General features: G+C 39.5%; 1 protein-coding gene across 2 annotated transcripts; it reads right to left on the reverse strand.

Moving 5' to 3' along the window:
- Positions 1-1,508: 1,508 nt before the first annotated feature.
- LOC146381774 (alpha-1,6-mannosylglycoprotein 6-beta-N-acetylglucosaminyltransferase B-like) lies at positions 1,509-24,846 on the reverse strand. 2 transcript variants are annotated; one of them, XM_084937897.1, is made up of 18 exons: positions 24,544-24,845; positions 24,064-24,119; positions 20,927-21,042; positions 15,829-15,958; positions 15,590-15,738; positions 11,699-11,763; positions 10,093-10,266; positions 9,847-10,014; positions 9,578-9,747; positions 9,192-9,323; positions 8,620-8,753; positions 7,200-7,333; positions 5,829-5,984; positions 5,605-5,751; positions 5,348-5,464; positions 5,157-5,231; positions 3,603-3,763; positions 1,509-3,278 (listed from the first exon to the last, which is right to left on the reverse strand). In XM_084937897.1, the coding sequence occupies exons 2-18, from the start codon at positions 24,087-24,089 to the stop codon at positions 3,107-3,109; spliced, it is 2,226 nt and encodes a 741-aa protein (XP_084794023.1). In that variant the 5' UTR covers positions 24,090-24,119; positions 24,544-24,845; the 3' UTR covers positions 1,509-3,106. The 2 variants fall into 2 exon arrangements, with proteins under 2 accessions (XP_084794023.1, XP_084794024.1); XM_084937898.1 differs by lacking the exon at positions 1,509-3,278 and having other exon boundaries at positions 3,638-3,763; positions 5,353-5,464; positions 24,544-24,846.
- Positions 24,847-25,500: the final 654 nt, after the last annotated feature.

Consider the following 25,500-nt stretch of genomic DNA (forward strand, 5'->3'; position numbering starts at 1 on the left):
AAAGATGGCGTTTTGGATCTGAAAAATAAAGCCAATGAAGAAGCATCTAGAACCTGCATTAACTTTTCATTTTTTAGGTTTTAGGCACATAGAAAGCTGCAACAAGTCAGATTATGATTATCAACTATGAGAAAAAGACCCTACCGTAAACCTTTTCCTATTTGGTTTATAATCTCATTAACTAGGCTTGTTTAAGGACAAGATGCTCATTTTGTAAATTAGAGCCATCCATATATTTTCAAAGTTAGAGCCACCTCTGTCTCATGACATCAAAAACCCATGGCCAAAATGCTCAAGATAGGGCTTCATAATTGTTTTATGTCAATCTAAGCAGAGTTTCTACTTGCCACCAAGCAAGGTAGACAAACTTTAAACAATGTCCAAAGTTTGCAGTGACAGTTGGCGAGACCTGACCTAAGAAGGGGATCCCACAGGACTTCACCAACGTCATTAATAGTTGCTACAAAGGCCACTCGCAGACAATGAAGAGGAGTGGAAATGACAAAGAAGAAAAAAAGAAAGAAGAGGAAAAGGAGGATACAAAAGCAAGACAGTGCTCAGTGGATAGATAATAAAGATTAAATGTGCTAAATGCTAAACTAAATGCTGCTATCCTAAAGTATGGGGGAGAGACACTTGAAACTTACGCGTAGACATCAGTTTTTTTCTTCTGTTTACTTTTTAACACTCATTAGCTTAGCTAGCCAAGCAGCCTAGTGTTTACCAACTCTGCTGGCTGTGATGTCACCGATTCAAGTATGTGTGGGCGTGAATCAGAGTCAGGACCCTGGCAGTCATTGGCTCAAGCTAGAAGCTAGTAGTTATAGTTTTAACACTTCGTAACCCATCACCTTGGTCTTGGTCACCTTGGTCTGTGAATTTTTCCCTCACTACCCCAACATAACCTTGAATTTGCACGGTCTCAAGCACTGACTGTACAGATATTGCACTGAACAAAAAAAAATCTTGCATAGACAATATTGTTGCCCTCAGGATGCACTGCAATCAGTTTCCAATCAGTCAGTTAGTCTATAGCACCAACATTTTCAGCTGTTTAAAATATGCTTTAGTTGTCATCATATTTTGTGGTGCTGCTTATCTATACTATTGAACTAGAGGTACAAATTTGCAGTTTGCAGCAATAACCACAGACCTCAAATTATCATCCAAATCACACAATGTCTACAATCAAATTGGTTTCTGGCAAACATATGGACTGTTTAAGTTCTGCACGCGTATACCCAATCAGCATGAGGTCAGTAGGCAACCATGGGGAACACTACAACCTTTGTCCCGGCTTGCTCCATCCGTACTTGGGCTTGTTTTTGAAGCCTCGGTTTGAACCCTCTGCTATCAGCCACCTGGGAAGTGAGTGACAGCTTTTATATGCCATAACACATGTAAGTGATATGAGTCAATGTGACTCATCCAGAAATTACACACGATTTTCCACAAATTAGTTTCAGAGACGTCCCTCCGAGTCAAAAACAACTTTAATTTTCCTTTGTTTCAAATACCCTCCTGACTTAAATACAAGTCCATTTCCATCATTTTTGGACGGGTCCAGCTAATTTTGCAAAAGTCACATCTGACAGAGCCAGACAAATTCACAGAAATGCACCAAAGCTGTCACAAATATTGTTTTCGTGGACGATTTCACAGCCATTTACTAGTCTATCATGTTGTCAACTAGTCTTGTTGTCGCAGGCCTGAGCGGTCTGATCTCTGAGTGACAACATGTTCTGGTCACATAAAATGTACCGAAGCAGAAAAAAAGGTCTCTTTTTCCACCAGTTCATCAGCGTGTTGTTTCCAAGAAAAACCTCACATCAGTCAAGCTCAAAACAGCAGCTTGTTGCCATTGCTGGAGCCATCTTTGCTAACAGCTGTGCTTTGTAAGTGCAGCACCTCATCACTGACTGTGAGCTGTAGTTTCACCTTTACTTGTTATCATTTGTTTCTTTCACGTGTAGTTGTGCAACCGGTTGGTGGGGGTGATGAGAAAAGCCTGTGTGACTCTTTGAGCTTTCAGAATGGAAATGATTAAATGTACATATGTAAGATTTCCATTTTTGTTCATATCAGCTTGGACCGTAACGCACCCTTGGGCTCTCAACAAATCTGTAAGTCATGAAGCAATTGGGGAGTAATCCTGGAACCCCAGTGTAAAATGAGACACTCGTTGTGATTAAAATCATTTTAAGCTTTAATTTCTATTTTAAAAAAATCATGAAAATACAATTAATTCTGTCTTAACTGACTTTTTTCCCAGGTTTAAATGACATAAAGTTTGCATTTGAAAGCCAAACAATGAGTTTCTTCCTACAGCAATTGTGGGGGGGCATAGATTTAAAAAGAGCTGAGGGGGTTTCCTAAGTCAAAGATGGTTGGGAACCAATGGTTTAGATGACAGTATAATAATGGTCATACGGCTGTGACCTCCCAAATGGATTCAGAGGTTATCCATGATTCACTCCGATAATGAGCCTCATCACTTAGGCTGTCACCCTCTCTCCTTTAAGGCCCCAGGCTAATATCTACAGCCAGCAAAGCATGACGGAGCAACATGAGCAGCAATCCCATGCAGCACTGGCCACTGTGATACATTACTGTAAGCGAATGAATAATTAGATACTTATTTTGCATAACACTGAAGCCTACTGCACTGTGTGTGACTAGAGTAGGCGAAGAACTGATGTTAACTGGTCTGCTTTTGTACTCGCCGGTGCCAGTTTCCACTTGATTTAAACACATGTAAACACATTTTCCCTGAGGTGCATATTGCCGGCATTCAAAGGCTTTTTTTTCTTAAGCTACAGTAACACTTGACGCCAAGGGAAATCAGGCCTTGGATTTACAGTTCTTCAGCTTGTCAAGTACTTTAAGGAAATGACATTCAGTCATGGTTACTTCCTCAGAATTGTATGTCATTTGAATGTGTACACGTACACAAACATGACTGCAAGGCTTTCAATGGCTTTGGCGGGAGAGCTGTCTCCCTTTTGTTGGGAATCTTTACCTGTACAGCATGCATTGCAGATGGCTCTTTGGTTCTTTTCCTGAGTTCTTTCAGTGTTACTTAGAGGCAGTCAAGACAGATTGCAACCTATCCAGTTAGGTGAGATCTGCAGGGACACAGTCTGCGATAGGACGGATCAGAGCCGGCACAACTGAAAAGCAGGGGCTCCTGCTGGAGGCCACACTGATGACCCCAAGGACTGTAAGAAGGAAACAAGTGGTTGAGTTCCGGCAGCACGCTGGCGCAACTTAATCCAAGCCTGCAAATTAAAAAAAAGTAATTAGTTTATTTGCATATACAGTAGTGTACATGTTGATACTATAGAACATTCTATAGTATATTGCAATATATTGCATTGTATTCGTTTAATGTTATCTTTGTGATCTTGTTCAGTTTTATGGGGAATCCTGGATGTTGTACAAGAAAAACGGCGGTGCTTACTGATTTTTATCTGCTGAAAAGGTTACACAGCATTAACATTCAGATCTTATTACCACCAAGAGATCTCAAACATGATTTTATTCATGTTTTGTCCTCGGTCTGTTTCCAGATGTGCATGTGTCAGTGTTTGCTAATTTCTCACCTGGTAAACGCAGCAGGGGTGTTGAGGTGGTGAAACAGAGCCGGCTCACACACGAGGGAAGACCGCCGGCACGCACTCACACAGGACTGACCCAGTGGAGCGAGGTGAACCCTCAGAGCACTTTTTGGTGGCCAAGTAGGGACAGATTTACTGCAGAAGTTCTTGATGATAACAAAGAGAAGGAAAAAACTGACAACGATTAGAGTTTGAACCAAGCAAGAACTGAAAAATGTCTCCTCTATCTAACGCTCATAAGGGAACAAAGGCCTGGGAAACAATCCTGACTTTAAATTAAAATCTGGATTTATCTATTATACAGATACACATAGGGTCTTCTTCTTGTTCTTCCTCTTTGATAATATTCTGTTTGATGGATCCCCAACTGGAGAAATCTTTTTCTGTCAATACTTTACTCATATGAACTGCAGTTGTGATCAGAAGTTTCCATGCACTCATCATGGGCATGAATGTTATGGTATTGCTCTATTGGAATATCCAATAGGACCCAGTAGTAAAGTTTAAGAATTTGGAGGTAGACCTCCATGATGATACCACCACCATGCTGATACAGTGTTGTTAGGTTTGAAAGGCTGAGATTAACTCCTCCAAACATACCTCTTGTCACTGTGGCTAAATAGCTCAATCTTTGTCTCATATGATCAGAAAACTTTTCTCCGGATGACATCTGGCTTGTCCACGTGGGCAGCTGCAAATTTTTAGTCAAGCTTGAATACATCAATTTTGGAGCACTGTGATGTAAAAAATCGCTTTACAGTGACGTTGGTGTTCCAGGAGTTTCAAGTTCAGGGCAGGCTTGAGCCTTCATGCTTCCTGCGTTGTTCCTGAACCCATATTCCCTTTTGAGGACCTTTGCAAAGAAGTGACACATCTGAATAACTTGTGCTTACGTGCAACTGTCTGAATTATGATCTTGGAATCTGCAGTTGTTTAGAAATGGCTCCAAATAGTGTAAATCCACAGTTCTCCTTCTTAGCTCTTCACTGAGTTCCTTGGACTTTCCCAATGTTCTGAGGTCAATCCAGTGAGCACTGTCAAACAAATCCTTTTTGTGCCAGCAAAGAGAAAGAGTTGTAGGCTATCATGATCACTAATGAGATGTTAATAAGCTTTGGCCTGGTCAAGTTAAAAGACCCTGTAGAACCTTAAACTTATTAAAAGATTGAAGTGAGTGTCTGTATACACCTAAGTCTAATTTAAAACCTGTGCGGATTAGAGAAAATCCAAAATAATTACCAACTTGTGCACCCAATTTTTCATTTGTAAAGTCATTAAAGATGTATGCTGTACAATCATTCCACTCTGGAAAGAACAGTTAAAAATATAATTAAAAGCCCCAAATTATCGTGTAAAATTCTGACCACAAAAATTCCAACAAAGGCACCGAGGCGTCAACTGATAGGTTTACAAAGGCATGCACTCATATTTGAGATTTCCACACATTTCAGAACATACTTCATAAATCTGATTTATGACTGAAATTTGCTGGGGTACCACCTAATAATAATACTCCATCTCTTTTTTACATCTTTGTACCTGGTGAGTGATGTAACCAAGGACCCGCTTCAGCATTCCCACACAAGTGAACTCCTGAGGAGTGAAGGACTTCACCTGCAAGATCAGACATAAACACGCTACCTTAAATGGAATTTGGGGAAATAATATGTGTGCATGTTTGTACTGAGCATACAGTTTAACTGTGATTTAGTATGTTTAGTGGAAACTACCTCACTTCTTAGAATCGCTTTGACGGCCTCACGTATGTCACTCTTGTTGGTCACATCCACAGTCCATACGTAGGGTTTACCAATGAATTCCTCAGCATAAGGGTGCTGGGAGGAGATCTGCGATTGAAAATTATAAACTGTTATTATATCTTTGATAAAATATTGCCAGTATTTGGGATTCAACAATGAAATAACAATTTAGATAATATAAAATATTTATTTTCACGTTTTATCCCCATGATTTAAGAGTTGCTTACCTGTCTTGTGGTGGGCTTGCCCTTGTAGAAGTCATTGTTGGCTGATGAGTGTGGAGGGTCAAATCTCGGCTGAATAAAGACACATCCCATTCCAATTGCCTCAATAGGTGCTGGACCTTCATAGGGGAAGCCAAGACCTACAAACAACTGAAAGGGAAGATTTATAATATTGCAGGTTATCCAAAATAATTCTCTTTTTACACTGTGATCGGCTCTAATTAGACCTTAGCTTTACGGAGAAGTTGTTGAAAGTGTTCCTGAGTCAGCAGTCCGTGGTTTCTGATGAAGCTGGGCAGATGCAATGTGTGTCCAGGAGGCTGATAGACTGTGGCATGAGTCTCCAGTTCTTCACTGATCACTTTCACATACTCATATTTACCCTGGAGATTACACACAGAAAAACAACAACAACAACAAAAAAACAGATGGATCACTGAGTACATGAAATTCAGGCGTGTTCAAAACCAAAATATACATGATATAAATATTTTCTTCTGTCCTGTGGCGCTATTTATCCATCTGGTGTAAGCTTCCCAATTTTGGTGATACCGGCTGTAGAAATGTTTGCCTTCACATCAGCATAACGGAATAAACATCGCCAGTCTTGTGGTTCTCCAAAAAAGTTCCAAAAAATGCTTTTTAAAAACAGAAACAACGATCAAGTTTCTCAAATAAAGCCACAAACTTTCTGTGAGCAACAGAACCATTTCCGTTCTACCAAAGTGAACCCACCAACCTGGCAAACATGCAAATAAATGGAGTGGTATTTATATAGTATGGTATTTAACTGTTCTGCTCTAAATGAATGAAATCACACCACATAAGCCATATTCACCCATTTACATGGAATTACTTCTGCTCCTTTAAGTGAGCTCAACCTAATAGTTGCATCGAGAGAAATTAGGGGTTCAGTGTTTCCAAAGTTTGCTCAACAATATTTGGTAACATGTAGACTGGAAGATGCCCTCTGCCCCCCTCCTAGCTATCTACCACTGATGAGACACTTGACATTAATGCTCCGTGTCTCATCTATAAGGTTTGTTAGTTGCATGTTTTCTTTGGCTGGCAGGCATAGTTTGGTATAAAGGCAAAAGCTTCACAACAATTGCCATGGAGCTTCAGATTTACTTATCTTTTAACTTTTCAACAATTCAAGTGGCTAGTTCCCTTAGTAACGCAGTTATTAGCAGTACCATCTAGAACCATCGTACTCGAGAGAAGGCAGACATTTTTATACCCAATATCTCCAGTGCAGTTCACACCAAAACATGAAACCTTAAATAAGTAGTACTACAGGTCTGTCTATTAACAAGTATTTTTGAGTTTTAGGTGACGTACAAACTAAGATCTAGTCGATATGGTGGCCACGAGGTTTCAAACGCATTGCAACTTAAGGAAATGTCAACGTGTTTTTTTTTCTACTGCCATTGTGTTTTATTCAAGCTCAGCTGTATTGTGTGTTTTTTAATAGTTGGTGTTTTCCTAAGGTTGCAGTGCATTTAACCTCTCATAGCCATCAAGTAGAGGACTTCTTGGCATAATTTGTTGTGAATGTTTGTTTTCTGGCATATATGCACTTTTTTTGGTCCTCATACCTGCCACATGTAGTCCTGTTTTCCATAGACCACCGCTATCCTGTCTTTCTTGTAGCTCACTGGCTCGAGCTCGCTTCCCTTCCTAACGGTCCCTTCACTCACAAAGCCCAGGAAGGAATTATCAGGAGTGTGAGCTGGAGAGAACAGAGCAAAGAGGACTTAAAGGAGATCTAAAAATAATTACTCAAGGGTTTGAACTTCAGCTACGTTCAGAGAGAAAAAAGTAAAGCAGCAAGTCAGTCCAGTAAGTTTTTGGTAGAAATGCTGACAGACTTGAGCAGAAACTTCTCCCTAACTTGGTGATTATTTTAACTAAACTGTGATCAAAGACGGTGAACACTTATGAACCTATCTGCTCTGAAGATGACATAAAGAATAAGCTGATTGAGAGAAATGTGAAGGCTACTATTACCGAGGACGCTTATTAGGACTATAGTTGAATAACAGTTTATATTAAAATTCTGCAAGAGAGGAAAAACATGCTGTGCAGCATAAATCATCCGCTGAAGGAAATGAGAACTCCACATATATAAGAGGGTTAGGTGTTTGGATAGGCAGCTGCCACCCTGCTGCCCTCTGACACACTGAGGTAGGTGTGAGAGATGAGTATTTACTTTAAAAGGAATGTGCCAGCAAAGGTGTGTGTTCAAACATAGATTTGTAACCTTTGCGTGTGTGTGTGTGCTGTCCTCTTGTCTCAAGATACTTGTTTAAAAGACCTTTGCCAAATCTCCCCTCATTCACCCAGCACAGAATTTCCTGCTGGCTCCTTTTCAGCTCCACTTGTCTCCAGTGTCTGTCTGGGTTCACCGCTTCACACACACCTATCAGATATAGTAGTGATATGCAATGAAACACTGCTATGGTCATGCAGCTTGTGGGGGTTTGGAGAAAAGCTGGGAGTGAATGAAGCGACCTTTGGTTTCTTCTGCCTGTTTACAGTTCTTGTTTCCTGTAATCCTTCAGTCAACTGTCTTCCTCTGGACTTTTGCAAAACAGAAGCATAAATGCTTAAACATTCTCAAACTTCATTCTTTTCTTTCTTCCTACCGTGTCCTTCTTCTGTTTTGTTTTCTTTCTGTCTTTTGGTCCTTCTCACATCCTCAACTAACACCCCCCTCCTCCTTTAGCAGGACAAATAAACAGTGTTCCAAGCTGAGGGATGAAGAGTGGCTCTCGGCCCAGGGCTTCCAGCTTTTCTCCATCTCCCGGCAGGGTGGGAAAGATGACAAGGAGAGGTGTTGGAATGAAAGCTCCGTCTGGGCACGAAGTTTATTTAACCTTAGCTGTTAATCCTCTCATTGTAACGACACTTAGAGGGTTGCATTGGAGACATATATTTAGAGTGCATTTTAAGATAATTGTATCCATGCATAGGAAAGACATAGGTACAAATCAACATGCGTACAAAATAACTTACGGAACATGGTCATGTACTGTAGAGGTTGGAGATCCCAGCTGCCCCACAGCGTTTTATATCCATGGCTACGTGCGTAGCTCGCAAAGTTAAAGGCCGGTTCAGTGCCAAATGAGTCCAAGATTCTGAAGCGACACCTAGAAAGATTGTTGTTTTTGTCATTCATTGATATACTTATTACTACATGTTTTGGCGCATAAAGCTGCAATCATCATGTGACATACTTATATTTAAAATCTCACAAAGCCCTGAATGTGTCGGGCAAATATCAGGGCCAATAAAAACTGGACAAAACAACATGTAAATGTTTAATTGCTTTGACTAAAGGATCTCACAGTTTTCCTACTTCACACTGAAACAATAATCCACTAAAGCAAGCTGTATAAACGTGTCATACAGGTTCAACTTTATGGAAAACAGAAGTAATTTTTTATTATTATTGTTATTATCGCTGGTGGTTTTTTTATTAATGACAATAATGGTAGTTTCTAAATCATTTATCACTACATCAAAAGTCTTCATAAGAAAGGACTTGAAATATACTTCCTATATGATCCAGAAAATTGTTTATGTACTGGTAATGCTTGAAAGCCAGTCCCATGGCTCCTTGGAGGTGAGCGAGGCCATGATAGTCGGTATAAATGAGGTCAAAGGTGAGGGGCCTTTGGATCGGACAGCTGCCTCTGCCTGGAGCAGCACCTATCAAGCTGAATTAATCACAACAAACACAAGTCAGGTTCTAGAAAGGACAACAATAATATTGTTTCCCTCTTTTCATCAATACAGTGTAAAGTAATCACAGATTAGCTGGACTGACAAACACAAGGTTGTGTAAAACATGTATAAACTGGCTTTAAGGTCTGTAATTACATCATATATCAGTGATGCCAGAGTATAAATCCTATTCAGTCGAATTAACTAATGAAATTATGTCCAAATAAATAAAATTAGTAGTAGTAACCTGTGAAGTTGGTGCTGTGAGGTGCTGAAGATCAGGTTGTGGCCAAGGATTGTTAGGCAAGCGCTGAGGTCTGCCCACTGAACCAGTTCTCCTAAAGGACCACCTCTTTCCACCATTGCTTCAAAGCGCTGGCCAACACTTCCAGACAGGGCACCAGGATAAAGCAGGACCTAAAGTATATAAAGTCCCAAATTATTATTTCACTGATTATCGACTATATAAAATGAAATACCTCAATAAACTTTAATCACTTATACATATACATATACCCTCATCTGTGTGGAGACTGTGTTATTGCTGCTCTCTTTCATCCTCAGACCAGCCTGTATCCACCGTTCAGACATTTTTTCCACTCTGGAGCGGATAAACTTAATTGCTGGGCTGCTGTTGTTGCTGATCGCCTCATACAGTGGGAGTAGAGATTTACGTATCTCAGTCTGCAAATGATTATAACATGAAAGCAGTGAAAATGTCATCATTCCACATCAACATACACAGGCGCATCAAGAAGCTACCTTCTTTGTATGAGCTTGAGGTTTCTGATGCCATGGCAGACTAGAGTGGTTTCTTCCATCTCGAGGGGGACAAAAGTCCTCTGTCTGGCTGAGGTAAGTCAGTACGGAGCAAGTGGTACCATCCACTCCATAAAAAGCATAACAGGGGTCTGACTGCCACTGAGCCTGCAGGAACTGCCACAGAGAAACTTGTTATGTTATTAAACATGTGTTTTACCTGGTCAAAATTGGTCTTTGTACACCGCAAAAACTGAACCATAAATGACACATTCAATTCACTGCCATTCATTTCAATACAACTGAACTCATTTCACTTTTATTTATATAGCACCAAATCACAACAGCAGTCACCTCAAGGCACTTTATATTATAAGGTAAAGACTCTATAATAATAGAGGGAAAACCTCAACAGTGGCTCCCTATGAGCAGGTACTTGGCAACAGTGGGAAGAAAAAACTTCAGTTTAACAGGAAGAAATCTCTGGCAGATCCAGATTCATGCTAAGGCAGGGCATCTGCCATGATTGGTTGGGGGTGAGGGGAGAACGATAAGACACACTGAAAAAGAGCTGGAGATTAATAAAACTAATGATTAAATGCAAAATGGTGCATAAGCACAAATAGTGAAAACAGAGGAGTGAAGAATAAAGGCTCAGTGCATCATGGGAAGCCCCCAGCAGACTAGGCCTATTGCAGTGTAACTAAGGGAGGATTCAGGGTCACCTGACCTAGCCATAACTATATGCTATATTAAAAATGAAAGAGAGAGCGTCTTTAGGTAGAGAGTGAGTGGGTACCTTTTTAGATACTGTTACTAAGATTTTTAGAACAGAGTACAATAACCTTACTTTTATCTTAATTTAGAAACAGGAAGTTAGAGGTCTTTGTGTTTTTAAGACATTCCTGCAGATAAACTAATTGCTGTGTGTCATTTTGCTTCATGGGTAGAAAGAGCTGGTGTCATCTGTATAACAATAAAAATATATGGCGTACCTTCTAAGGGAAGCATTTATAATGTAAATAGAATTGGTCCCAGTACAGAACCCTGTGGAACTCCACAGTTAACCTTAGTGTGTAAAGAAGACTCCACATTTAGATGAACAAATTTTTGACATTGCTTCCACATACAGTAGAATAGAGCTTTAGTCACACCCTCTCACAAAGAGAGAAGAGAGAGAAAAGTATAGATCAGTTGATTACAATGAAGGAACTAAATGCATTTGTCAGCAACAACTAATTTGATTAGCACTTGATTGTGTATGGACAGCCACAGAGCGTCTTTTCCATTTACAAGGACTAGTATTATCTGGTTTTTAAGAAAATGCACAACACTTACAGTTACAGATATTGTGTCATAAAGCCATGGATGGAGCTGATACAACAACAAATCTATTAGCTAAGTAGGATTAGAAATGGAAGTCTTGTCTCTTAACCAGAAATAGATATTGACAAAGGTCATTCAAGGTTGAAATGTTTGCTAGGACGTCTTCATAGTAAAAAAAATAAATAAATATATATTTTTTATTTTTTTAAAGCATTTTAATATAGGCATAAGCATTCCAATACACCAATTAAATTTGCACTCCAAAACATTTCCACTTTCTCACCTCCACCTTCTCTGCACATACTGGATATGCAGGATCCACTGGCACTTGACACTTCTCGTTGGACCCTGTGGGGTAACATATTAACCGTCAAACTTTTTTTTCCTTTTTATGGCTCTTTTGAATGCACCATTATTCTTTAATTCCTGCATCAGTAACAAAACGTATACTGTTGAGTCACCTCAACTCGGCTAATGAAGAACAGCGGACAATAACTTTGATATACAACCTCTTGACTGAAATGTGCACAGTGAGTAGCAGCCATCAGCACGATGTATAGTGCTGCCATGCCTGTATGAGGTATTAGACTAGCGCTCTCAGAGACCCTTTCCCGTAAACCCCCCACCATCTCTAGCCCATGTCAATCAACTGGAATGAATGCACTCACGCACACCTGACACACCTGCCTCCTTCCAAACATTCCCATTTACCATGCTGGCCTTGCCAAAGTACACAGTCCTTAACTGTGTAAAACAACCTAGTAAAAAGGGAAAGAGAGAAGAAAACTTGTAGGCTGAGCTGAAGCATGAGCACCTAAAAACAGTGTTATGCTATACGAGCACAGCAGAAAGAAAAAAAAAACCTTCTGCAAAAACAGGAGTATGGGCAGACAAGTTGGTGAAAGGACTCCTGGGTAATTCAGACATATTTTATGAGTGTGAGGTAATGTAGGAGGGAGAGGGTGAGGGGCGAATAGGCTGGTATTGGTGGGAAGTGTGTGCCTCTGAATATGCGGGTGGCACATGTGGACATGCATGTCCACAGAAGCGTGTCTACAAGCATATCCATGTGATGGTGTCTGTGTGGCCTAAACTATATGAATTCCACTTTTTGAATCATACTTACCCATCCCCAGCACTCACATACCCATACAACCCTTCGCGTGCTAACCGGCGTGCGTAACCCGACTCTCACCTGACACCTCACAGGAGGGTCGTAACGTAACCTTTTTTCCCTCCTCATGCCCGGTGGATTGGTGCTGGCTCTGTGGGACTTGTTAAACTTCTATTCAAGGACTTCATCCCCCATAACCACCTGCACACACACTGACCTGTAGCCCCGCCATTCACACCTTCTATTATCACAGCTTGTTAATTTCACTGTGTGGTTAACCTTTTCTAAGGCTGTGAACCATACATTTGGCTCAGAGGATCACTGTACCGATACAGGCACCCACAGGGAGGTAAGTAACCAGCCAATTATTGGGATTTTTTTTTAATTTAGTATAGCCAAAGCACAGTTTAATTTAAAAAAGTATAATTCTTATTGGATCTTGAACAATGGAGTGCTTCTAATGAAGGGAACTCTAAAATTAAGTTAAACTAGGAAAGACTTATATGCTAATATGCCCAACTTCTCAGTGAGACCCAGTCAGCCAAATTTAATCTCCTCAAATTTGGTTTTGGAAAACTTGAACTAACTAATAATTTGATTATATGTAAATTTTCCATGTAATTTTGTTTCATAGGTAAATAGTTAAATTTAATGGAATCTGATAAAATTAAATATACTTGATTGTTATACTGAAAATATTATACTGAATATATTTTTAATAATTAATTATTTGAAAAAATACACCTTTGATTTTACATATTTGAGTTGCGATAATATAAAAAATGGTAATTCACTCTTTGCAAATTTAAAATTGAAGTTAAGTAACTATAACTTCGGGTTGTGCAAAAGTTTCGGCATCCCATTAAGTCATCTGTTTTGTATCAAGCTAAAAGTCTGTCTTTATTCTGTCTGCAATGTCCTGCGGATAACTATAACTCCTGAAATAGTTTTAGGTGGTCTTGTATATGTTTAAAATTCCCCTGCAGATTTTCAATAATGTTGAAGTCAGAGAACAGTGGGAGTCATTCCAAAAGCTTGAGCTCGCACTCCTTGGAGATTTGCAAGGTGTTATTTTATCAAATTCCTATGGCTTTTTTGGCCAAATGGAACAATTTAGCACTTATTTGTCCCTCAAAGAAGTCTTTTATATCCAGACATTGCTTTACGTTGTTCACACGAGGACTTTTATGATGAGGCTACATGTAGAAGCTGTTAGTGCAGCAGATAAGAGAAGTTCTTTCAAAAGAGGACACACGAGCCACCGTCTGTGTTTGTTTCTATTGAGTCACTGACTTGAAAAAACCCAGTAGTAACTTTAATTTTTTTGAATTCTAAAATTGTTCGATTTGGCCATCGTAAGTGTTTTTTCCTTTCCCTGTTTAGTGCATAGTCAATGGACAGTAACACTTTATAATACAGCCCATAACTAAGGGCACAATTTTCCTGTAATTAAATAGGATTTCAATGTGTTTAAATGAAATTACAGTGTAAAAATATTTATCTACAAATAATCAAAGGTAGACAAAGTTAAGCCACTCTATATTTACCAAATACTTATGTTGAAAGAAGGAGAAATATTGTTTATTTTTCCACTATGTTACCCATGAATAACGTAATACTTAAGGTTACTGACAGTATCATTATTTCTTTGTTTCCTGTAAAAACCTGACTTTTTACCTCCTTCTTCTAGTGAAACTGCCTTTAAGTAGTTTTAGGCAAATATAATTGCAATTCCAAATAAAATACATTATAAAGCCATTTAATTACAGCGGAATTACCCCCTTAGTTGTGGGCTGCGTTGTAAAGTGTTACCCACTTTTTTACTCTCAACTAGCATGCAAAGAACTCTATGAGCTGCATCCATAGATAGGTTTTTAGCACTCATGGACATATGCAAACCTGATGGATCCATTACAGGGTGCTTGGAGTTTAGTACCTTACCCAAGGATACTCTGATGTACAGATGCGGGAGCTGGGGATCAAATTACTGACCTCCTAAATTGGCAGACAGCTTTTGAAGTGTGTAGGTGATGATTGGCTAATGAGGAGATGTGTCTGAAACAAAAAGCATTATCTGCTCTACAAAAATAAAATAAAAAATAAAATGTCTGAGTAACTTCAGACTTCTAAAACTGACTTCTAATTCTTGACACATATGATTTGACACTAGGACGATTCAAAAACACTGGCAACTGCCAGCACAACCCCTCAGCCTCCTAGTAGACACACCTGTGCTGTGAATATTTGAATGAAATTTAAAATATTCACAAGATTTTCAGAAAACTTCTTCTGACCTTGAGGTCAAGGTCACTGAGATTCGAACTCATCCAAGATTTTTAGTAGATAGCCCTATGGTATAAATTTGAAACTCATACGTTGTCTCATTCTGAAGTTATGACATTCACAAAGTTAGGTGTCCACGCCAGCTAAACCTTCTCACAGCCCCTATGCATATGACTGAACATGACAGGGGTTTACTTTGTCTTTTGGTTCAGCACATAGAGTTTCTTCCAGAAGTTTTTTTCCCAGATCTCATCTTGACTACCACAACTCCCTCCTTTTAATTCCTACAGAAACTGCAAGCTGGAATTGTTTTTTAGCTGCTTAGAGCGACTTTTGGTCAGAACAAGGTTTAGAGTCAGCAAATTTGCTCATTGTAGCTTTGAAGCTGTAATGAGCAAAAATTCCTAATCACAATTTTTTGATGTGTTTACATTTGAAGAAAGATTTATTTTTAATGTCTGTTTGTTATTGGAGGGGTTGTATTCCCTTTATTTTTACTTCAATAATTACCACTAAAGCAAATATTATTTGCTCACGGGTGCCCAAACCATTGCGTACAAGTTTACAATTTCCACCCACAGGAAATAACAAATCCAAACTGAACAATGAAATACAAAACTGTCTCTTGAAGTCAAGAACAAAGTGAGCACATATGGTAAGTCTATTCCTGTATCATCGTTTTAGTTTAAGAGAATCAAGGTTGATCATTGTAATCACAATGTAAACCATGTTAAGTCATTTAAGAAATATTGGAAGTGATAAAAGCCTGGACTTCACCTGTGTGTGATCTACGGCTAACAAGTGGTGTTGGAGCTTCAGTCTGATGGTGGTGTTGGTGGTGACGGCTGAGCTGATCAAGCCTCTGCGATACTCTTTTCAGCTCTCTTTCTACTAAACGAGCCAAACCTTGCTGGTCCTGTCTGAAGCTGGGAAAAAGCAGAAACCCACGTGTGACCACAAAAATGCACTATAAGTCATATCTATATTTAAAAATACTGAACTCCACAAATCAATACCTTTGCAGCAGCAAAGTGAGATCATTTCTGGTCAGCTTGGAGCCATCTTTCTCTCTGCTCAGCCTCTGTACCTGAGTATTCAAAGCCTCCAAGCGAAGAGCCAGGCTACGAAAGCTAAGCCCACGCTGACCTGTAAATTAAAGTATGTCACATGTTGTAATCTAGAAGTGGTATTATTAAGTCTAAAATGAATATTGTTAGTCTATTATTATTAGTCTATTAAATAAAGGTATTCATAAAAACACACTCTTTCACTACAAAGAGCACTACTGCATTTTATTTGACTAAATTTATTTGCTCAAACCTTGTCCCATAAACCCCAAGAAATGGCAAACTCAGTGGGTTAAAATGTGACTTTAAGGTTTCCTGACTGAGCAACAATGAATGATGAACCAGGAGGGAGACCGGTCTATTTAGCGAATGCTTGCACATTCTTTATTGGAGGTCACGCTAGTTCAAAATACTGACCTCACGTGCTTTAGAAAAGGCTCTTTAGCGTTCCAGTTTGCCGGTAGGACTTGAAGCAGACTGGGTTTGAGTCCCGCCCACAGCCCTTTGCTGCATGTTTTCAAACTCTCTTACTCTGCTCTCCTGTCTTTCTTCACTATCGCTATCTAATAAATCAAAAATTTAAATAAACAACAATAATAATAATAATCAAGCAAAAAGAAAAGTCTCTGAGGTGATATACAGTCATGGTTAGGAGTTTACATCCCCACCTCATGGACATGAATTTTGGACTTTTAATGATTTCTTTGAACTTTTCTTTTTCAAGGGTAGATATGATTGAGTAGCACAAACCGTTACTGACTTAAATGTTGAATTTTCTTTGATCGTCAAAGGGTCAAAGTATACATACAGACCCACGTACAACCCCACTAATAGTTGGTTAAATAGCATAGCATAGCAAGTTACACCTCGAGCAGATATTTATGGCATAATTAGTTCACTCTGCAAGGCAGAATTGGTATAGTTGATTTGAATTGTTTGGCTTCCTGAAATGGATCCAGCTTTTAAATTTTTAACAGGGGTGAATTCGGCGCTTTGGAAAAACCATTCCAGCAGCTTAATGTTATCCTTCTTTAGCCGTTCCAGAACCAGTTTTGTTGTGTGTCTGGCATCATTGTCCTGTTGGAACACCCACTTGTGTTTCTATGTGCTCCAATCTTCTAACTGTTGATGTGAGGTGTAGTTGAAGAATCTGGAAGTAGTCCTCTTTTTTAACTGCTCCATCCACTTCATGCAATGCACCAGTACCACTGGCAGCAAAACAGCCCCGAAACACCGCGCTACCACCATCATGCTGGACAGTTGCTGTAATGTTCTCAAATTTGAAAACCTCACCTTTATACCTTCAAACATACCTCATGTCATTGTGACCACTAGCTCAATTTTTTGACTTGTTTGACCATCAAACTTTTCTACAGGAGGCTTGTCCCCGTCGGCAGACGCAAACTTCAGTCGAGGTCAATGGTGTTGATTTTTTGGTCTGCACCTTCTCAGTAAGATTCATTTCAGTGTTGACGGTGACGCTGGTGTTCCAGCAGTTTCCCATTCATGGCAGACTTGAACCTTCCTGGTTCATGGGGTTTTCCTAACTATCTTAACTGATTTCCTCTCATCTAAGGGTGACAGTTTGAGTCTTCCTCCAGACCTTTGCAAAGTGGTGACACATCTGAAAAACTTGTGCTTACGTACAACTGTCTGAATTATGACCTTGGAATCCGCAGTTGTTTAGAAATGGCTCCAACTTGTATAAATCTACAATTCTGTTTCTTAGCTCTTCACCAAGTTCCTTGGACTTTCCCAAAGTTCTGAGTATTGGTCAATCCAGTGAGGGCTGGTAAATAAATCCTTTTTATGCTTGCAAAGAAACACTACCAGTTGTAGTCCACCATGATTGCTAATGAGAAGTTAATAGGCCTTGGCCCAGTGAAGTTAAAAGACACTGTAGAACCGTAAACCTATTAAAAGATTTGTGTAAATTTATAATAGTCCTTCTGACAGTTGTAGACTTCTCACCACAACTGTACACATACATGAAAAAAGAGGTCAGTTGCCCTACGTCACCTTGCTAGTTGACCAGAGGAGGCAGGTTACGGTGATATTTTTAACACTGACTATTATGACAAGTTAAACAAGAACCCTCTACTTCTTGAGTTTGGGCATGTGGACTGAGTATATAGTAACTGGGTGACCTAAAGCAGCATTTTTCATTGTCAGAACCTCAGTTAAACAGCCCTCTAACTGTGAAAATAGCGACTGTATGTTGCCATAAATACTGATGATGATGCTTAAAGAGTTCAGAGTGAAACAGCGTAGTATATTGAGGATGTCTTGACCAAACAAAAATTCTATTCACAAAGAGCGTTTTAAAATAGTTTTGCTGGCATTGAGCATCAAATATTGAGTGCTACACTGGCTTTAACCTGTGATGCACAGAGAAAATCATAATGTCATTTCATCTTTGTTTGCTCAGCTGATTGTCAACATGTTATTACTGGAATGCCAGGGCTCCTTTGGGTGCAGAGACAATGAGAGAGGACATGGGACCCTACAATAACTTACAAGCTAACTGCATGACTGTAATAGTCCAAAGCTTGTAAAGATGTGACTGTGCAGCTATTAAAATCATGTGTTTCTGTATGTGTACATGTCTGCAACATTTACTTTGAAGTCGCAGACATAGAAAATAGAAAACATTTCAAATCAAATTCAAATCATTCCTCATTTGTGTTTTCTTTTTCTTTTTTTCATATATTTGTCACAGTTACATGTTACAAATCCTTAAACAAATTCTTATAATAGACAAAGATAACCTGAATAAATACAAAATGCAGTTTCTAAATGATGATTTCTTTTATTATGAGAAAAAAGTTATCCAAACCTACCTGCCGTATGTGAAAAAGTAGTTGGCAGCTAAACCTAATAATTGGTTGTGTCAATCTTGGCAGCAACAAGTACAATCAAGCCTTTGTGATAACAGACAAATACTCTTTTACTACACTGAAAAAGAATTTTGGCCCATTCTTTTGTGCAGAATTGTTTTAATTTAGCCACAGTGGAGGGTTTTTAGGCCTGTTGTCATCATACTAACGCATCTTACTTGGGTTGAAGTACAGAATTGACTGGGCCTCTCCATTAGCCAATCAGAGGTGCACTTGCATATGATCATTGTCCTGCTGCTTAACCCAAGTGCCACTGAGCTTAAAGGCAAAAACTGATCCCCAGACGTTGTCTTTCAGAATTTCCTGGTAGATAGCAGAATTGATGGTTCAATCAATTATGGCAAATTATCTTGAAGCAGCAAAGTGGCCCCAAATTTGTGCATCAAAAATAAGCCTCTGCGAGATAAGCAGTTCAGAAGGTTGGATCTAAGAGTTCACACTTGGAAATTGGAGCAGAAATGCCAGAGGGATCAAACGCTGGGTCAGAGGCTCACTGGATTTAATTCCTTGTTGCCAAAAAAATCCCCAAAAAGCAAAACTAATGCTAGAAAACAAACGCGTTCATAAATACTTTGTGAACCAAACATCTATGCTTTTATAGGCCCCCTGTCAGTCATGACCCCTTAGAATCATCACTTTTCTCCCTGCCTGCTGTTCTTTAGATGTTTTTCTGGGTCCTTTTGTGTCCTCCTGGATGAGTTGTCAGTGCACTGTTGGAGTCATTTTGGTAGGCTGGCCATTCCTGGAAAGATTTGCCGCTATTCCAAGTTTTCTCCATTTCTGGATAATGGTTCTCGCTGTCGTTCACAGGAGTCCCAAAACCTTAGAAAGCCTTTGTAAGCTCTTGCAGCCTATTGGATGTCAATGTCTTTGCCTCTCTGTTCGTTCTTTAAATCATACCATGATGTGTTGATTTTCAAGCTCTTTTAGCCTGCTTCACTTTGTCAGACATGTTCTGTTTAAGTGATTTCTTGAATCAGCAGGTCTGGCAGTAATCAGGTCTCGGTGTGGAAAGTGAAACTGAACTCAGCTTTCCAAAACAATGTGGTTAATGACCGTTATTTCATGATTTAATAGGAGGGGCAATTACTTTTTCACAAAGGGCAGGTAGGAAATGAATGAATGAAATCATCCTTCAAAAACTGCATTTTGTATTTACTCGGGTCATCTTTGTCTAATATTAAATTTGTTTGATGATCAGAAAACTGTAAGTGTGACAAATGTGCAAAAAATAAGAAATCCTGAATTTTCATAACACGATATCAGTGCAATCGGGCATCATTTTAAGATTTATTATTCAAATAACTTTGCAAAACTGCAGATTTTCCACAGAGATGAATGTTTGGTGATAAATGGGAGCTGGATTAATTGTGTGCGCTTACCAACAGCTATTCCCATGTGGTATTTTTTCCAGTACAACTACTGCTGGGTGGCTCTTTGTACACAACTTCTGGTGGGTCCCACAGAGCACAAAGCAATTGTGGCTGTGTGTGTCAGTGGCTTAAATGCAGGAGTAGGTTATACTGTCTGCTAAAAACAATTTTCCTAGAATTTGAGACGAAAAGCATCGGAATGTTTAGACAAGTATCATCTTTTGTGGTTGCATTTTGAAACCGATTCACTGGTAGGCACATTGTTCAAGTCTTTCACAAAAGAGCTGGCTCTCTCTTATGTTAAGTGTATATATTTGGTTACTAATCCTCACAAGACAGCTATTTTTATTCACTGTAGAAACATATTATGTATAAATGTATTCCTATGTTTGGGATTACCACACTTTATATAAGTCAAGTGAAGTGAATTAAGAAACCTTCCCAAACAACCTTGTCTACACCATCTTAAATGCCTTCCTTTAGAGAAACAGTTTAGCCAGACAAATGATTTTGGGATTGGCCACAAACCCACAACTGTCAGACGCCTGGGAGGGCCCACCGGGAACTGTGTACAAATCTTCATATAACACTGGCAAATCAGTCAGGTCAGATCTTAATCTCTGCACACAAAGAGCTTCTTTCATAATCACTGTTGCCCAAAACTATGGTAATGTGGGTGCGCGCTAATGTATTACCATTTTTGCATTTTCAGAAAAGTTTTAATAGGAAACTAAATCCACTTGTAAACTAAACTGTGTGTTCGTGCATATGAGTTACCCAGATCCTCGGGTGAGCTCCCTGCAGGATCATCTCTGGTCATCTCCAGTGGCACCCACAGGCTCTGTAACAGCAGGGTGACCACAGACAGGCACAGACACAGCACCAGGCAACCACTAGAGGGCACAATACACAAAGAAACACTCTACAGCACAATCAGTGGTCACCAAGCATTTTTTGGTGTACTGTAATGTACCTCCACAGCTCAGCAAAATAGACTCAGGTAACCTATAGCAGCATGTATCCTTACTTGAAACTGGATGTTATTCAGTGTTGTGTTTTATGTTGACACACTGTAGAAGCCATTGTAGACTTTGTCCTACCTGAGAGTGGGTTTACTTTGACTCTAACTCTTCCACTAGTTTTAGCTTTAAACTATATGCCAATACCATTTTCACGTTATTGCTAGCTTTACCTATTAGCTACTCGTTTTAGATAATTATTTAAGCCGTTTTTATTACTTTAATATCCCGTTTCTTTTAGGTTAAGCCTACTTACCTGTTATTTTTGTTAGCAGTTGTTGTTGCTTGATGATAAGTCTACCTTTGGCAGACAGTTTAAGCTAACTTTAAGCTAACTATTTCAGCTACCCCATAGCCTGCGTTTTTAAACTGACAAAGAATGTAATCAAATACGATACAGTGTCAAAGTCAGAAGCTATCCCTCATTTTTATACATTGCTTGGATAATGGGACATAGGTGATGCAGTTTACATGGAAATACAGTATATCAGGCAAATGCATGGTCATTTGGTATGACCACATCTATTCTTCACACAGTTTGAACTCTCTTAGGCATCTTTCATGTAATTTTATTAAGTAGTTTTCATTCATTGTTATCCAGGCTTTTTCTTTTTGGATGCTGGCGCCTGTTGTTCTGTTCTGTCTTGACATGATCCCACTCTGGGCTTTGGCAGGCCAGTTCATGACTGATAGAGTTTCGTTGTGATTTTCTATCTAGATATACTTTTACTACATTGTTGAAAAATTAAGCTGTTGATTATTAGACTTTTTCCAGATGGTGGATCAAATCTGATGGTAAAGTCTGGCTCCTTGAAAGCAATATATAAAGAAGTGAGAGGTAGTTAAATACTTTTGCATAGTATTGACTATGTGCACGTTAGCATATGCTACTTCCGGTGCGGAAACTCCTGTGGGGAGCTTTGTTTCCGGTGTCCTATTCGCGCCTGGTTTACGGTCCAAAACAAGTTAAGCAAATGAATGAATCAAGCGGCGATTTACATTTCTATAGATGTCTTGGGCATTTACCCAATATATCTGTAAATGATGTTCATCGACTTGTCGATATTTTTCCCCCGTGCCTCAGAGCAAAAGAGAAAAGGGATTCAAATGTTATATTTCTCAGCTGTCCCTCGTTTATCGCGGGTGTTATGTTCTAAAAATAACCAGCGATAGGTGAAATCAAGTAGCCAATTTTATTTTTTGACGGTGCAAAACGTTTCGTGGACATACAGTACTGCAGTCACACTGCTAGCGATCGATGCAGCGATTCTCTACTGTACAGGAGAGACATCACGGAGGAGATCGTCTGCAGCGATCAGGACGCAGGACACAATGTGACGTAAAAAAAAGCATGCAAACTTGCACTAAAAAATCCGCGAAACAGCGAGGTGAAAGGTGAACCGCGTTATAGCGAGGGACCGCTGTAATTTTGAAGGTAAGTCACAACATACCCTTCGTAAATACTAATGTATAGAAACCGTTATCAGCAATCATTCATTTTTTTGTGTGGCTTTTTTCACGGTTTGTTAACATGCTGTGTAGGTGTGTACTTGACTAGCTGATATCGACATAACGGGAAACATCTGGTTTGACTATTCTTCACCTGTAGTTTGAATGCTGAACATTTGCCTGTTTAAATCATAAGACCAGTCATTATACAGAGATGTGCTTCTGAATGTGGACGATGTGTCTTCTGCTGCAGTAATGCAGTTCTGCTTGTGTTGAGTGATGTAAACAACTGATCGATCTAAACGCTTTAAACATCAAAATTGATCATTAGATTTTTTTATGACACAACAGCGGTGAGTGTTCCCACCTTCTGCTCTTTGTAACTTAACGCAATCTTTCCGTTTTCGAGTTTTGGACATGATTTTGGAGTATATCTTCGCAGTAGCGATTGACCGCAAAGTAAAGCTACCGGAAATGCACAACCCCACATCCGGTCTCAAACCAGGAAGTTAGCATTGTCTCGTGCACATAGTCAATTGAACTACCTCTAAAATATTAATTTTATATATAGGTGTATTTTGTTATCAAATCATAATTCACGTCTTTTCAAATGGTTGAGGGTGTAGTTTTGCCTTTAATCTCTAAAAATGCCCCCAAAGAGAACCTGTCTGACAAGACACCATTTGCTGCAGTAAAATCAACACCATCTTGTTGTTATTATTTCCTTTGATTGTTTATTTTTATTATTTATTGACCATGCATCTTGCAGGACATAAAACATCACTTTTTAAAATTAGTTTTCCCAACCAGTTAAATGTCCTTTAAACTTTATAAATTTGGTTTTAGTAGTAACCTTGATGCGATTAAAAAAACACACACAGGCAGACTTTGCCTTTCACTAAATTCATTCAGTGAATGTGGAGAGCTAAATTGTTCCATGACTTCAAGTGAGGGGACTCTGGCGTGTAAAAACAAGTATTTGAAGATTTAATTGGGGCTTAGAGAGCCATCACTCTCTCTCACTTTCATCAGGCCAGTAAAAGTATTCACCCTAACCCGAAAACATACTGCATAGCCAGGCTCAAGTGCCCACACAATAACTTTGAGGGCTCTCCTAGTGCCTATAAAGCTCCAGATTCAGATCCAGATCAAATTATTTTCCACTCAGTTGCATTTCATCAAAATTGTCAGTGCACTCATCACAAACTTTGAGCTGCACGGCTCAAAAGGCTCACAGGAGAAATCATGTTAAAACAAGTTACTGAGTAATGGTTGGCCTATTGCTGGTGATATCACATGCTGGGGAGATCCAGCTATGCACTAAAACCAGCTAAACAATTAGCTGTCAAAATGAAAATGACAATTTCAGGCAGCCAAAGGAAGAAAAGCAATATGTGACCTGTTTTTCTACTTTCTACTGCGAGCTATAACGAGACTGGGGCTTACCTACGAGGCCGCAGTGTGACGCGCATGGCCCTCGGTTTACAGGGAGTAGGATGTCACTGTCGAAGTAATAACATTAGAAATTCCAGTAAATTAAACATGCACTACACTGCAAAAGTGGTACGGTTACATTTCTTATTATCTAGTTTGGATTGAAGTGACAGAAAACCATTGTACTTTTTCTTTTTAAAATTGCAAATTAATGGGCACACTTTCCAGCTAAACTCCATCAACAAATTTTACAGGCATAAATAGATGTCAGAGTAATGCTGCTGCCTGCAGGAAAGACCGCCAGCTTGTTTGGCCGGTGGTCTTTCGGCATTTCTGTTATGTTCATTAGACTGATAGAGATGCTAAAAACAAAAAAACGCCTGTCACCAGCCTGTTGTAGGTCAGTGTGAGTCATACACAGAGATGTCTCAGCAGTTTGCCTCACAAAACCAGTCAGCACACAGACAACCACACATTCAGAAACATCCTCACCTCTGTAGGTCTTCAACCCAACCCAGTGGCAGCCATCTGGCCTGCTTTGAAAACACAAACTTGAAAAAGCAAATAAAGTTAAGGACGGGACGTGGCTTGCCTCCTTTTTTACTTTTTTCCGCTCTCTTTTCCCTCCGTCTCTGGCCCTGCCTTTTCTCTCTCTCCCAGGGCCTATGGGTAGGCATCCTGCGGTAGTCAAGGGAACCAGACTCCCCTTTAAAGAAGACAATACCCAGAGTGCTGCTTCGGCCTTTCAGAGGTACAATGGAGCCCACGCTACTGGGTGTCACTTTCTTTCAGGCTCACATTAAGTGCTAGTAGTGAATTAATACACAAGCTGGGAACTTATTTAGGTAGCTCAGTGGGTGCAAAGCTTTGGTGCTAAATGAAATATTACAGACACAAGACGGAAGGAACTTAATGACAGTGAAAATCATAATGATGGTGATAGAACAAAGAAAATGCCCACTCGAAAGTGTGTAAGTAACAATGCAGGGAAAAGATTGTAAGTTTGACATGTTATGTTGGAACTATGTCAGGGTTAGATAGAATTACATGCGTTTGAGGCGCAGATTTTGGTGTATGTAAAAGTATGTTTCACCAAATCTGATTATGAATTACTTCTGAGATGGCCTTATAGTCCAAGTCCTGCAGTGGAAAGTGAGAAAGTGAAAATGAAAAAGGTCTTTCTAAAGCACCCCAGTGTTAACTTGGGCTTAAACCTTATAGCAGGGACCTATATTTTCTTTGTCCTATTTGGCAGAAAAAGCTCTAATGTGTGTCACGTGTAAGTTAACATGATTCAGGGCAGCAAACATTCTAAGCTGGTTCCTTTAGGAGTAATTTAAGAACACAAACTCTACTGTTTTTGTGAGCATGTAGGCTACGAGTACATGTATGCTGTAAATACACTGCATCCGGCTTCTGAGAAAGTTCTTCCATTGAGATGCTCCAAGT

The sequence above is a fragment of the Perissodus microlepis genome, chromosome 8 (genome assembly GCF_051167445.1).
Source record: "Perissodus microlepis isolate ML-2025 ecotype Zambia chromosome 8, ASM5116744v1, whole genome shotgun sequence".
In the NCBI taxonomy this organism is placed as follows: Eukaryota; Metazoa; Chordata; class Actinopteri; order Cichliformes; family Cichlidae; genus Perissodus; species Perissodus microlepis.